The sequence below is a fragment of the Aspergillus puulaauensis genome, chromosome 4 (assembly GCF_016861865.1).
Source record: "Aspergillus puulaauensis MK2 DNA, chromosome 4, nearly complete sequence".
Lineage (NCBI taxonomy): Eukaryota > Fungi > Ascomycota > Eurotiomycetes > Eurotiales > Aspergillaceae > Aspergillus > Aspergillus puulaauensis.
The window spans coordinates 2,743,175-2,754,970 of NC_054860.1; the positions used below are offsets into that span (position 1 = coordinate 2,743,175).

Here is an 11,796-nt window from a genome sequence, read left to right on the forward strand (position 1 = left end):
CACGATCGTCCCCTCACCTTAGTGAATACGTACTAAAGAACTAATTAACTGGACTACACTCCGTACATTCACCTCCCACCGCCTCCCCCACCAAAACAATTTCCTTTCTGGAAAAAAATATCCTCCTCAACCAGACTACCAACCCGCTCCTCTTGACCACTTGGGTTTAAATTCCTCGGCCCGCGTTCTGACTTCCCTGTGGGAACGCGTCCTGACCTTTTTTTCTTTGTCTTGGTTTGGCAGCTGAGGTTGAGCGGACGAGATGTCACTGCTGCCTCCCGAAGTCCACTCCGCCCTCTCTCAGTTGCTCCGCGGACTGAGCACTGCGGACAACACAGTCCGTGCACAGGCCGAAGAGCAGCTGGGCAATGACTGGATTCAAAACCGCCCAGATGTCCTGTTGATGGGCCTGGCGGAACAGCTTGAAGGTGCCGAAGATACAGTTGTAAGTACTCAACACCAAAATGGAGGGGTTGATACGAGGGGTTTTGGCGGCACTTGCAGTTACTACTACCAGCAAATGCCACCAAGCGAATAGCATAGCCTCATTCTTACTGATTTCTTTCCGCATAGACACGTTCATTCTCCGCTGTTTTATTCCGAAGAATCGCGACCAAAACACGAAAGGACCCCGTTACCAACGAGGCGAAAGAACTTTTTTCAACCCTTGCCCGCGAGCAGAAGCTGGTTATTCGGCAGAAGCTCGTCACTTGTCTCACCACCGAAACCGCAAATGACGTCCGAAGGAAGATTGGTGACGCGGTGGCCGAGATTGCCAGACAATACACCGAAAATGGTATGCACGAGCTTGAGGTTGCGATCCGTCGTGGTTGATATATCTGGTCTGACGAGTGGCGTTTCTTTTCTTTTTTAGGAGACCAATGGCCGGAATTGCTAGGTATCCTGTTCCAAGCCAGCCAATCCCCCGATGCGGGTCTTCGGGAGGCCTCTTTTCGCATTTTCTCGACCACGCCTAGTGTCATTGAGAAGCCCCACGAGGATGCTGTCATAGGCGTCTTCGGCAAAGGTTTCAAGGACGATGTTGTTTCGGTATGTATTACCGGACTTTGAGTGCCTGAGAATAGTAACATTAACTTGTATTGTTAGGTGCGCATCGCAGCCATGGAGGCGTTCGCTTCCTTCTTCCGCTCTCTCCCCAAGAAATCGCAGCCAAAGTTCTTTGGACTCATGCCCGACATGCTCAACGTTCTGCCTCCGTTGAAGGAGTCTTCTGAGAGCGACGAGCTCTCATCTGCATTCTTGGCTTTGATCGAGCTGGCAGAAATTAGCCCCAAGATGTTCAAGGGGTTGTTTAACAATTTGGTGAAGTTTAGCGTTAGCGTTGTCGCGAACAAGGAGCTTAGTGATCAAGTCAGGCAGAATGCGTTGGAGTTGATGGCCACATTTGCGGACTACGCCCCCGCGACGTGCAAGAAGGACCCAGATTTCACATCACAGATGGTGACCCAGTGTTTGAGCTTGATGACCGATATCGGTGAGGATGACGATGATGCGTCCGAGTGGAATGCCTCCGAGGATGTATGTGGCACTCTTCCCTATACTCCTTCTATTACCTGTTTGTATGCTGATGTTTCATAGCTGGATCTGGAAGAAAGTGATCTGAATCACGTTGCTGGTGAACAATGCATGGATCGACTTGCCAATAAACTTGGAGGCCAAGTTGTTCTGCCAGTTACTTTCGAATGGATTCCGAAATTGATGTCATCGGCGGCCTGGCGTGACCGGCATGCGGCCCTCATGGCCATCTCTGCCATTTCCGAGGGTTGTCGTGACTTGATGGTTGGCGAGCTGGATCAAGTCCTCCGCATTGTTGTCCCTGCTTTGCAGGATCCTCACCCACGTGTTCGCTATGCTGGTTGCAATGCCTTGGGCCAGATGAGCACCGATTTTGCGGGCACAATGCAGGAGAAGTACCACGAAGCTGTGCTTACCAACATCATTCCGGTTCTCAATAGCGCCGAACCTCGTGTCCAAGCTCACGCTGCTGCCGCGTTGGTCAACTTTTGTGAGGAGGCTGAGCGCAACGTTCTCGAGCCCTACCTTGCAAATCTACTGCAGCACTTGTTGCAGCTTCTCCGCAGCCCCAAGCGCTATGTGCAAGAGCAGGCCCTGTCCACTATCGCCACCATCGCTGACTCTGCTGAGAACGCCTTTGAACAATTTTACGAAACCCTCATGCCATTGCTGTTTAACGTATTGAAACAGGAGCAATCCAAGGAATACCGCTTGTTGCGTGCGAAGGCCATGGAATGTGCTACTCTTATTGCCCTTGCTGTTGGAAAGAATAAGATGGGACAAGACGCGCTAGACTTGGTGCAGCTACTAGGCAACATCCAACAGGGCATAGTCGATGCCGATGATCCTCAATCGCAATACCTGCTTCACTGCTGGGGTCGGATGTGCCGTGTCCTTGGTCAAGACTTTGTTCCTTATCTTCCCGGAGTTATGCCCCCGCTTTTGGCAGTTGCTGCTGCAAAGGCCGATATTCAGCTCCTCGACGATGAGGACCAGATCGATCAAGTGGAGCAGGATGAAGGCTGGGAGCTTGTGCCGCTCAAGGGCAAGATTATTGGTATCAAGACAAGCGCATTGGAAGACAAGAATACCGCCATCGAGCTCATCACCATTTACGCGCAGATCTTGGAGGCTGCTTTCGAACCATATGTGTTGGAGACGATGGAGAAGATTGCGGTCCCTGGATTGGCGTTCTTCTTCCACGACCCCGTGCGAGTCTCGTCGGCGAAGTTGATCCCACAGCTCCTCAATTCGTACAAGAAGGCCCACGGAGTCCAGTCCGCTGGTTTCGCGGGAATGTGGGTTAAGGTTGCGGAGAAGATCGTCGAGGTCCTGAGTGCGGAGCCGACGGTTGACACACTTGCGGAGATGTATCAATGCTTTTACGAATCTGTTGAGGTTGTTGGCAGGAACTCTTTGGGCCCTCAGCACCTGCAGGCGTTCATTCAGTCCGCGAAGTCAACCTTGGAGGATTACCAGGCACGAGTGAAGACGAGAGCCGAGGACAGGGCTGATGCGGATGATGGCGAAGAGGAGAACCCAGACTACGAGTACGCGATCGAGGATGACCAGAACCTTCTTAGCGATATGAACAAGGCATTCCACACTATCTTCAAGAACCAGGGCACATCCTTCCTGCCTGCATGGGAACAGCTGATGCCATTTTATGATGCGTTCATCACGAGTCAGGACCCTACGCAGCGACAATGGGCTCTTTGTATTATGGATGATGTGCTTGAGTTCTGCGGACCGGAGTCCTGGCGCTACCGGGATCACATCATCCAGCCATTGGCTGCCGGCCTGCAAGACACCAACGCGGCTAACCGCCAGGCGGCAGCTTACGGCGTTGGAGTTGCTGCACAGAAAGGCGGAGAGCCATGGAGTGATTTTGTTGCCGCCTGCCTACCAAGTCTCTTCCAGGTAACGCAGTTCAACCAGGCACGGTCAGAAGAGCATGTTTTTGCTACTGAGAACGCGTCCGCAAGCATTGCCAAGATCCTGCACTACAACTCCAGCAAGGTTCCCAACGCGGCAGAATTGGCTGCCAACTGGATTGGTACACTTCCTATCCTCTTTGATGAAGAGGCTGCACCATACGCCTACTCTTTCCTAGCGCAATTGATCGACCAGTAAGTTATACCCTTTACTCTCTGGGCTATATGAAGACCTCAGCTAACCATTACCAGACAAAACCCCGCGGTCATGTCAAGTGCAGACCGAGTATTTGGGTACATTGTCCGAGCACTTGATGCCGAAACCCTCCAGGGCCAAACCGCCGTCCGTGTGGCAACCTCAGCGAAGAACCTTGCACAAGCGACGGGCCTAAATGCTGAGCAGATCCTCGCAGGGGTGAGCCCGGAAAACCAGGCGGCCGTCCGCAGCTTCTTCCAGTAAATCTTATTTGATGCCATGATTTCCTATTATTCTATGAGACTCCTCTTTCCCTTTTTGAACGTTTACAATAACATGTTACGTATGCGTGTTTAGACAAATGAATGATGTGTTAAATACTTATTCTCATTATATCCCTGGAGCACTTGCTGAGTTAATGATGTTGTAACGGTCACAAAGGCTGTTCCTTAAATGTATGCCCATTACTTTGAGTTTTGAACATTATCAGGGTAAGAAAAAAAAATTCGGACAGATTCAGGTCATTATGGCACCCGGTTAGTTTTAACGCCGTAAAAGAAGCCGGATCAGATCACAGCAAGCCTCCCAATTCCAAGCCATTCATACAATAATACGAAGAGAACACGAGCGAGCGGAAAGGTACTGGGAAAATAAGAGTTAGACGGCCACACAGATGCGGCAAAACAACTACTCTTTGTCCTCTGCTACTGCAGCTCGGAGCTCCCACACCAGATCATAGCATTCTGCTAGCAATGCGTTCACTCCCCCTTGGCCTTCTGGGATATCATTGCCGATGTAGAATTTGCCATCGACGCGCATGTTGTCAATTGAATTAAGCTTCGTCAAGTTAGCAAGCGTTAGAGGTTTATCAATGGAGCCAGGTATAACCTACCTTCATACTGTATGGGTATAGTTCGCGCGAATTGGATACGCCACCAGACTCTTTGACTTCGAATAGACAGCGTCTTAATGTTTGCAGCTGGTTATAAACCGGTAGCAATGCTTCAGAGACAGGTTCCGATGAGATGAGAAGTGCGTAGATATATGCGTAGCTTCTCCGAATCAAATACAAAAGAGTCTATATGATATAAAGTTGTGTGGTCAGCACTAGGTAGCCAGATAGCCATAATTGAGGCGTCCTACCCGTTGCGCATGAATATCTGCTAACTTCCCCTCGGCATCGACGAAGTTACCGTTGATTCTTCCCTCATCAATTCGGTCAAGCTTGCGCTGGTAGACGAACAAGTCTGTCTCGCGGAGGGACCACGCTTGTGTGACGGAGAGCCGGTCTAGTTGATTGCGAATATCGAGTAATCGCTCGTACTGCTCCTGGAATCGCTCATCGATTTTACCCTCGCTATTATCAATTAGCCCCCGTGTGATTGTAATTTCAGCATGTAGGTGACTAACCGCTCCAACACTATCTCGGTCCAGCGCCAACACCGGTGTAGCAACAGTTTCACATCCTGTTGGTTTTCAAAGGGCGTCCCATTTGAGTCCACAAGATTACCGTCCTTCATTGAATCTTCAATCTTCCTCAGTTGGTCTCGAAGCCCGCTTACTTCCTTGGCAGAGAACTTTATCCGGCACCAGTATCAGTATATTGCTTTATGTCAAGAAAAGATGCGCATCGAACCTTTGAGCGAGTATTCACAGCTGAGGTTGATCGGAGAACAGATACTAGCGTTTCGTGTGTTGAAGCAAGTTCGGGGCTTAATTTCGATAGTTCCTTCTGCAGTTTTTGTAGCTTGATCTGGCACTTTTCTAGACGGCTTTCGAGCAGTGTCAACATAGCCGGCGAATGAGCTTCTTTGCCACGGTCTAATGTTTCGCGCATGTCTGTGAGTGTCGTTGTGATCGAGCTCAGGTCTTTCGCACTGTAAAATCCGGCTTCTTCCAGGTGGTCTAGAAGCCGCTACAAACAGTCAGCACCATTCCTCGAAGGGCGCGGAAGAATAGGGATTAATGGAACGTACTTGTACTGTGGCAGCGAGGGAATATCTATAAAGCGATAGAGGTTCTATGTTAGCTTCAGCCCATGCTAATGAGTGGGGTTACACTCACACTGCGGGAGCTTCATTGTTCCTCCCAACCGTCAGGAAGAGAAGCGAGATTAGCTGGAAACAGTCATCTAGGACAAAGTCCACTGGATAGTACCAAAAGACAGATTGTTAGCACAGTGGACGCCATCCCCCGTCACAGCTATGTTACTACTAACAGCGGTTATGTGCCAGGCGCCGGTTTTGATCGTTTCGAACGGCATTGAGCTTTTCCACCTCTGCAGTCACTTGGTCGTAGAGCGGAAGGACATCACGGGACCTTATATACGAAGATTTGTCTTGTTTTAGCAGATAAAGTGCATCGCGAATTCGAAGTACGGATTCGAGGATCGGTTGCTCTTTCGGATCAAGCGGGGTCTGGATAGCGGGGGATTCCATCGCGGTCGGAGGAGTCGGAAATATAGAGAGCGAAACTGAGGATGGTAGATCGGGGGTTACAAATTAATAGTAGAGATCGACCGTGAATTAACGAGAAAAAAGAAAAGCAGCGATCATGCACATGCTCTAGAGATGCAGTAGCAAACGGTACTCTCTATAGAGCAGCAGCCCACCTATTGTGACCTATGATGTCGTCTCTTCCGAATGCGGATTAGTTTAGAAGTCACGGGAAGAGCACAAGGTCACGGGACATGGGGACGGAGCTAAGCCCCAAATGGATAGCCCTAAGCGAGGGCTTTTTGCTCGCCGCCAAACACACAATTTCCGCGCTGGGTCTGGCTATTCGTTGACTCCCGTCCGACTTCTTCAAAGCCAGTCGTTGATAAAAAAAGGTCTTCCCGTCCTTTTCTCTTCTCTCCCCCATCCCTCTCGACCAGTCCAACGACAACCACCGACCACCATGTCTAACGCCGAGCTCGCTTGCTCTTACGCCTCTCTCATCCTTGCGGATGAAGGCATTGAGATCACCGTATGTATTCCCTCGTTTATACCCCTCGGCCCCGAGGACGATGGTGGGATTTTTGGACGACTGGAAATGTCGCGAAAGCGAAGGGGAATGAAATCAGGAGCTTAAAAGTGGAATTGGTCATTTGGGGGTTGCAATATCGGACGTGAAACGGAGGGCTGATTGTTCTGGGATTTATAGGCCGACAAGATCCAAACTCTTCTCACTGCCGCCAAGGTTCAGGAGGTTGAGCCCATCTGGACTTCCATCTTCGCCAAGGCTCTCGAGGGCAAGGACGTCAAGGACCTCCTGACCAACGTCGGTTCCGCTGGCGCTGCTGCTCCCGCTGCTGCTGGTGGTGCCGCCGCCGCCGGTGGTGACGCTGCTCCCGCTGCTGAGGAGAAGAAGGAAGAAGGTAAACAGCGACCCAGACTCCGGAAACCCGAATCAGTTCGAATATTGACCAATTACTGCAGAGAAGGAGGAGTCCGACGAGGACATGGGCTTCGGTCTCTTCGACTAAACGTCTCGCAACAACTCCGTTCGGCTTCCCGTTTATTTTTCCTTTTTCTTTTCCTCACCTCGCTTCTTTCCGACCTCGCTTCTTCCATCCTCTTATATCTCTCTGTACCCGATAAACCGCAATCCCCACGAAGATCAAAAAAGGGAAAAAGCAAAAAAGAAGAATCTACGGACGAGGACATCCTTTTGGACTGGGCGCTATGCTTGCATTTGCATGATGGACTCCGTCATGGCAGAGGTACTGGACCGGATGACGCTAGGATTTCGGCTGTGGGGAACACAATGGTGAATGGACAGGCAGCATGTATGGTAGTCCGGAGGCGTCGTCTATTTGGCCGTCTACGGTTCTCTATCTGATATATGTTGATCAGTTACTTTTGATTCTTTTGGAGCTTAGGTGCCCAGCTCATATGCGATGTCTGTCATGCGACCATGAACAAAAGGTTTCCGTCTGCATTAGGTCTCTGGGATCGTTTAGGTTCCACGCGTAAGATACATCGTGGCTCCGAGTAGTCCCAAACGATTCTGTAGTACATTCATGCAAAGTATAAAGTAAAGATAATAAATTCGTCATACCGCTGACGCCAGGCCAGACTGAACAAAGCCAAATTGCTTTTTTTTGAACACCACGCCCCTAACGAAAACATGAGTAAATCTGCTCAAATAACCCAAAATCGCAAGGTCAAGCAACTGCAGCATCTGAATCCACAACCGCGTACATGCGGAACTGTGCGAAAATCATGACATCCTCAACCATTGTACCCAGGGAGCCAATGAGCCAAGGCAAGTTCGTAATGAAATAGTTCTTCTCGGTCGAGTGACAAAGAATCTATATACTGTATTAGTCGGACAAGCACAAGCTGTAAAGAGAAAAAAAAAAAAATGCGAACTCACCCCGGCACCATAAGTCAAATTTCCCAAAAGCGACAAAATGAAAAACAAGAGCGACAGTCCTATAATGGTGTTAACTGGTGTATCTTAAACAATTCCCTGCAGGGGTATAATTCACCTTCGCAGGACTTATCACAGTAGTTTTTATAAATCTGGGGAAGTCGTGCCCTGAAATATGTTAGTAAACAATAAAAAAGAAAAGCACAGAAGCATTGGATATAATGCGAGCACAAACATACCCAAGGTAACAGACTGCGCTGATATACCCCAAAACCTGCGCTCCAGGCGCCATATCGACGCCTCCATTTCCACTGTCGAGCGGCGCAGGCTTCCATACGCCAGTCTGCCAAGCAACAGTCCATCCTGCCATTCCAATGACACAGATAGCCAATACGCTGCTTATGTTCTTCATCAATGCGCCTTTCCCAAACCTGTTCTCCTCGACCAGTTTCGCAAGCGTATTATCCGGGCCTTGCCCTTGGTCGTTAGCCGTGGCAGTATAGGACGCGCACGAGCCTCTCCGCCGGCGACCACCCTCAGGGAGCGAATCACTGAATCTCCGTCCTAACAATGGGGTCGTGGGTTCAGGAGTGGCAAACGAAGAATTCCGAGCGAGCAGCGCCGCAGCGCGCGCATTTCGAGCGCGGTAGTAGAGGCATTGGCCGATGAGGACACCGTCCGCGAGACAAAAGTATACTGCGATTGCGATAATTACTGGGACAAGGCCGGCCCAGGCGCTGCCGGCGAGGTTTGTGACGTCGCCGACGAACCAGACGAAGAGGAAGAGGAGGGAGATGGCTTCTGCGTTGCCGTTACGGTAGTTTTCAATCAGCTGGGGGACCTATGCGAGGTTAGAGACCGAATTGATTTTAATTAAAAGGGGCAGTATGTTATTCCCAGAGAATGAACATACCAGCAGAAAAATCCAACATGTTAACGAGATCGAGCCGAGAAGGCCTGATGCGGCTTCTCCCGGGGTTAACGGGACGTATTCCCCTGCCATAATCTGAGGTGGTAGGGTCAGTAGGCACTCGGATTACACGGGTATCGAAAGCATAAGCCGAAAGTAGGAGTGGGAGCGCAGAAAATTTGTGGAAAGCTGAAAGATGAAACTTCAAAGAGCAGATCCTGAAGCTTCTCCAAAGATAATTGCGGGGTGGATCCGCTGGGATTTGACTAAGCTGGGGTTTCAAGGAACCTTTGTCTCCCTAGGCCTCTTCCAAGTTCCAAGATCCCTCCATAACTTATATACAACTTAAGCATATTTATAGCGATCTCCTGAAGTTCGGAATTCCCTCATCCAAGGTGCATGCAAATGACGTACATGCAGCCGTCTGTTGGAGAAATTTCAACGGCCCTTGGAGCCAATCGGCTCAGCGATAATTTTACGACTTGCATACAAATCCCTCAACAGCGCTTACGATTGGATTCTCCAAGTCTCGAGTGATGGACTTCAATTCTCCCAATATTTGGAGATATTTAATGTTCTTTTCATCTATTTTTAGATAAAGCCTATCCGCACGGGTATCATTCCTCCTCATCTTCCGCCCGTAAGAATTCCAGCTCCTCTCGCAGTAAATCTACAACCATAGGGCCTAATGCTTCGCGAATTGCGCCATCCAATAGAGCCTGACGAGCAGAGCTTGGCTCAATCTCATTCAGTGCGTCGGCGTAGTCATGAAGCGGAGAGTAGTCGACCTCGAGATCCCAGTTCCCCCGATCCACTCCATACTGACGAATAAATCCCTCGAGGCTCTGCAGACCATCTCCGAGGAGCCAATGCTCGAGCACAATTTGCCCTTCGGGGCCAGATGGTGGAAGTGCTTGCTCTCCTCTTTCTAGTCCTTCATCTGAAGAGCCTTCCTCTCCGGCCTCCTCTCCGCCATTGGCCCGGAAACGCGGGAAATGAAGCGCACCGTTGTTGAGCTGGTCTAGAAGGTTACGAAGCCATTGAGGCCTACCAGCTTCAGGTACTTGCGACAGATAAGATGGTGTTGGATCAGACTGCTGCCGAAACGCTTCCGACTCGTACGGTGGGAGAGGATCAGAAGCAGAGATTCGCCCAGAGACGAATCGGGTGGGTAAGTGCGTTGTAACGCGCGGAACGTCCGAGAGTACCACATGGCGTGCGATATCCAAAGTAATCTCTGGCGGCTCGATAGGCTCATCTCCTTCAGGTAGCGTATCCGCCACCTCCACAAGAAGGGAAACCACTTCGGGGGTATTCCAAAGATCCTTGGTCCGCACAATATAAAGCTCGGTGAACAGTTCGTGGCCGTCAGTTGGGGGTAGTTTACCCCAAATGCGCTTCGGCATCGGTTGAATATCGAGCTCCTGCGCCAGCTTGCAGAATACCCATGGATACCGAGACATTGCTAAATGCATCTGCTCTCGACACTCCTTAGGCTTGTTTAGTCGCAGATATGCTAGTGCTAGGGAGCACTGAATGTTGGGGAGATATTCCCACTCCTTGGAAAGCCTAGTTTGCGTGCATAAATCAATGAAATGTGACCACTCTCTGCCGCGCAGCGCCAAATTGTCGATCATAAACCTCATGCAGTAAGGATCCTTTGGATCCAAGCTCAGTAACAGCTTAGCCCATTCATATGCTGTTCTCCAGGTGCCCTTCATTCCTAGGTTGGCGATATATCTCCAGCCGACAAGCCACAGCTCGCGGTTCTCTGAATAGGCAAAGTTAAGCCGAGCCCTGCCTTCTTTAAGTCGATTTCCGAAAGATGAGTGGACGGACCGACCAAAGTTGAAGAGAGCTCGTTCGAGGAGATCGGCAGATACAGCATGGTCACCTTGGTGCTTTGCTATCTCCGATACCTGAAGAAGAGTTGAAATGTGGTAAGGGTTGTACTGGAGAAGGTGAATCATCCTTTGTGGATCCATTGACTCCACGCAAAGGTCGAACTGCCTTTGAACATCTTGGTACGCAGTATTATGAAGGAATTTGTAGATGGCTGCGCCGTTTGTGAGGGATTCTGTCAACTCCATCCCAAGACCGCCGCTGGGGGCCCGCGGCCATTCATCTTTGGCCTGGAACAAAATGTTGCGCCGTTGTGTAACACCAGCTAGACTGTGACCCCTGCTTGCTGGGCTGTATCTGCCCGTCAGAGCGCGGCCCAGATCTATAGTTTCTCGAGCCCGATCTCGCCTACGACCCGACCCCGAATCTGCCTGATCGAAGTTTTCCAACACAACATTGCCAAATAACTTTCGCATCTCATTCGTCGCATTTAGCGACTTAGAATCAATGTGCAGAAAGTCCTCTGGTATCCTCGGGAAAGAATCATCAAGGGTACGCTCGGGTGTTTCGACCGTGGTTTCTCCTTTCGACTGTACAGCCAACTCCTTCAATACTCGGTCAATATCGTCCAGATCCTTGTCGTTGGATTCCTCTTCTGTAGGTTCTTGCTTCGCCGCATTTTTCTTCTTCTTGTTTTTCCCTTTCTTCTTTTTTTTCTTTCCAGAGTCCGTCGTTGCTGAAGGCGTTACTTCCTGTGTCGATGGAACTACCGGGGCGGCCACCTCGCTCTCTGACTGCTGTTCGTCATTGTCATCCTCCTCCTCCTCGTCGTTTGTTGCATTCAAAAGATCAAATGCATTTAGCTTCGGTTTTGATGGTCTCGATACTGGCTCGTCATCTTCGCTAGAATCTTGGGGCTCTTGTTCCGCTTGCTTGAACTCTTGTTCACGCAGCTTTTGCAGCTTGCGAATCGCACGGGAGGACATTCAGGATAATCGGCGGGGTTATAGGCTATGACGGTC

The 11,796-nt window shown here is 50.1% G+C and overlaps 5 protein-coding genes across 5 annotated transcripts; 2 read left to right on the forward strand and 3 right to left on the reverse strand.

Moving 5' to 3' along the window:
- Positions 1 to 262: 262 nt before the first annotated feature.
- APUU_41098S (nuclear import receptor PSE1) lies at positions 263 to 3,930 on the forward strand (the record flags this gene model as incomplete). Its single annotated transcript, XM_041704243.1, has 6 exons — positions 263 to 445; positions 574 to 796; positions 875 to 1,050; positions 1,108 to 1,539; positions 1,600 to 3,665; positions 3,723 to 3,930. The coding sequence occupies 6 exons, from the start codon at positions 263 to 265 to the stop codon at positions 3,928 to 3,930; spliced, it is 3,288 nt and encodes a 1,095-aa protein (XP_041556848.1).
- Positions 3,931 to 4,353: 423 nt separating this feature from the next.
- Positions 4,354 to 6,104, reverse strand: APUU_41099A (uncharacterized protein; the record flags this gene model as incomplete). Its single annotated transcript, XM_041704244.1, has 8 exons — positions 4,354 to 4,503; positions 4,559 to 4,744; positions 4,810 to 5,023; positions 5,077 to 5,243; positions 5,303 to 5,581; positions 5,643 to 5,667; positions 5,731 to 5,812; positions 5,885 to 6,104. 8 exons carry the CDS (start codon positions 6,102 to 6,104, stop codon positions 4,354 to 4,356), a joined length of 1,323 nt encoding a protein of 440 aa, XP_041556849.1.
- Positions 6,105 to 6,564: 460 nt separating this feature from the next.
- rpp1 (ribosomal protein P1) lies at positions 6,565 to 7,132 on the forward strand (the record flags this gene model as incomplete). Its single annotated transcript, XM_041704245.1, has 3 exons — positions 6,565 to 6,633; positions 6,811 to 7,024; positions 7,086 to 7,132. 3 exons carry the CDS (start codon positions 6,565 to 6,567, stop codon positions 7,130 to 7,132), a joined length of 330 nt encoding a protein of 109 aa, XP_041556850.1.
- Positions 7,133 to 7,813: 681 nt separating this feature from the next.
- On the reverse strand, positions 7,814 to 9,025 carry APUU_41101A (PQ-loop repeat-containing protein; the record flags this gene model as incomplete). Its single annotated transcript, XM_041704246.1, has 5 exons — positions 7,814 to 7,960; positions 8,026 to 8,084; positions 8,141 to 8,190; positions 8,262 to 8,863; positions 8,936 to 9,025. The coding sequence occupies 5 exons, from the start codon at positions 9,023 to 9,025 to the stop codon at positions 7,814 to 7,816; spliced, it is 948 nt and encodes a 315-aa protein (XP_041556851.1).
- A 524-nt stretch (positions 9,026 to 9,549) lies between these two features.
- On the reverse strand, positions 9,550 to 11,760 carry APUU_41102A (transcriptional repressor TCF25 family protein; the record flags this gene model as incomplete). Its single annotated transcript, XM_041704247.1, has 1 exon — positions 9,550 to 11,760. One exon carries the CDS (start codon positions 11,758 to 11,760, stop codon positions 9,550 to 9,552), a length of 2,211 nt encoding a protein of 736 aa, XP_041556852.1.
- Positions 11,761 to 11,796: the final 36 nt, after the last annotated feature.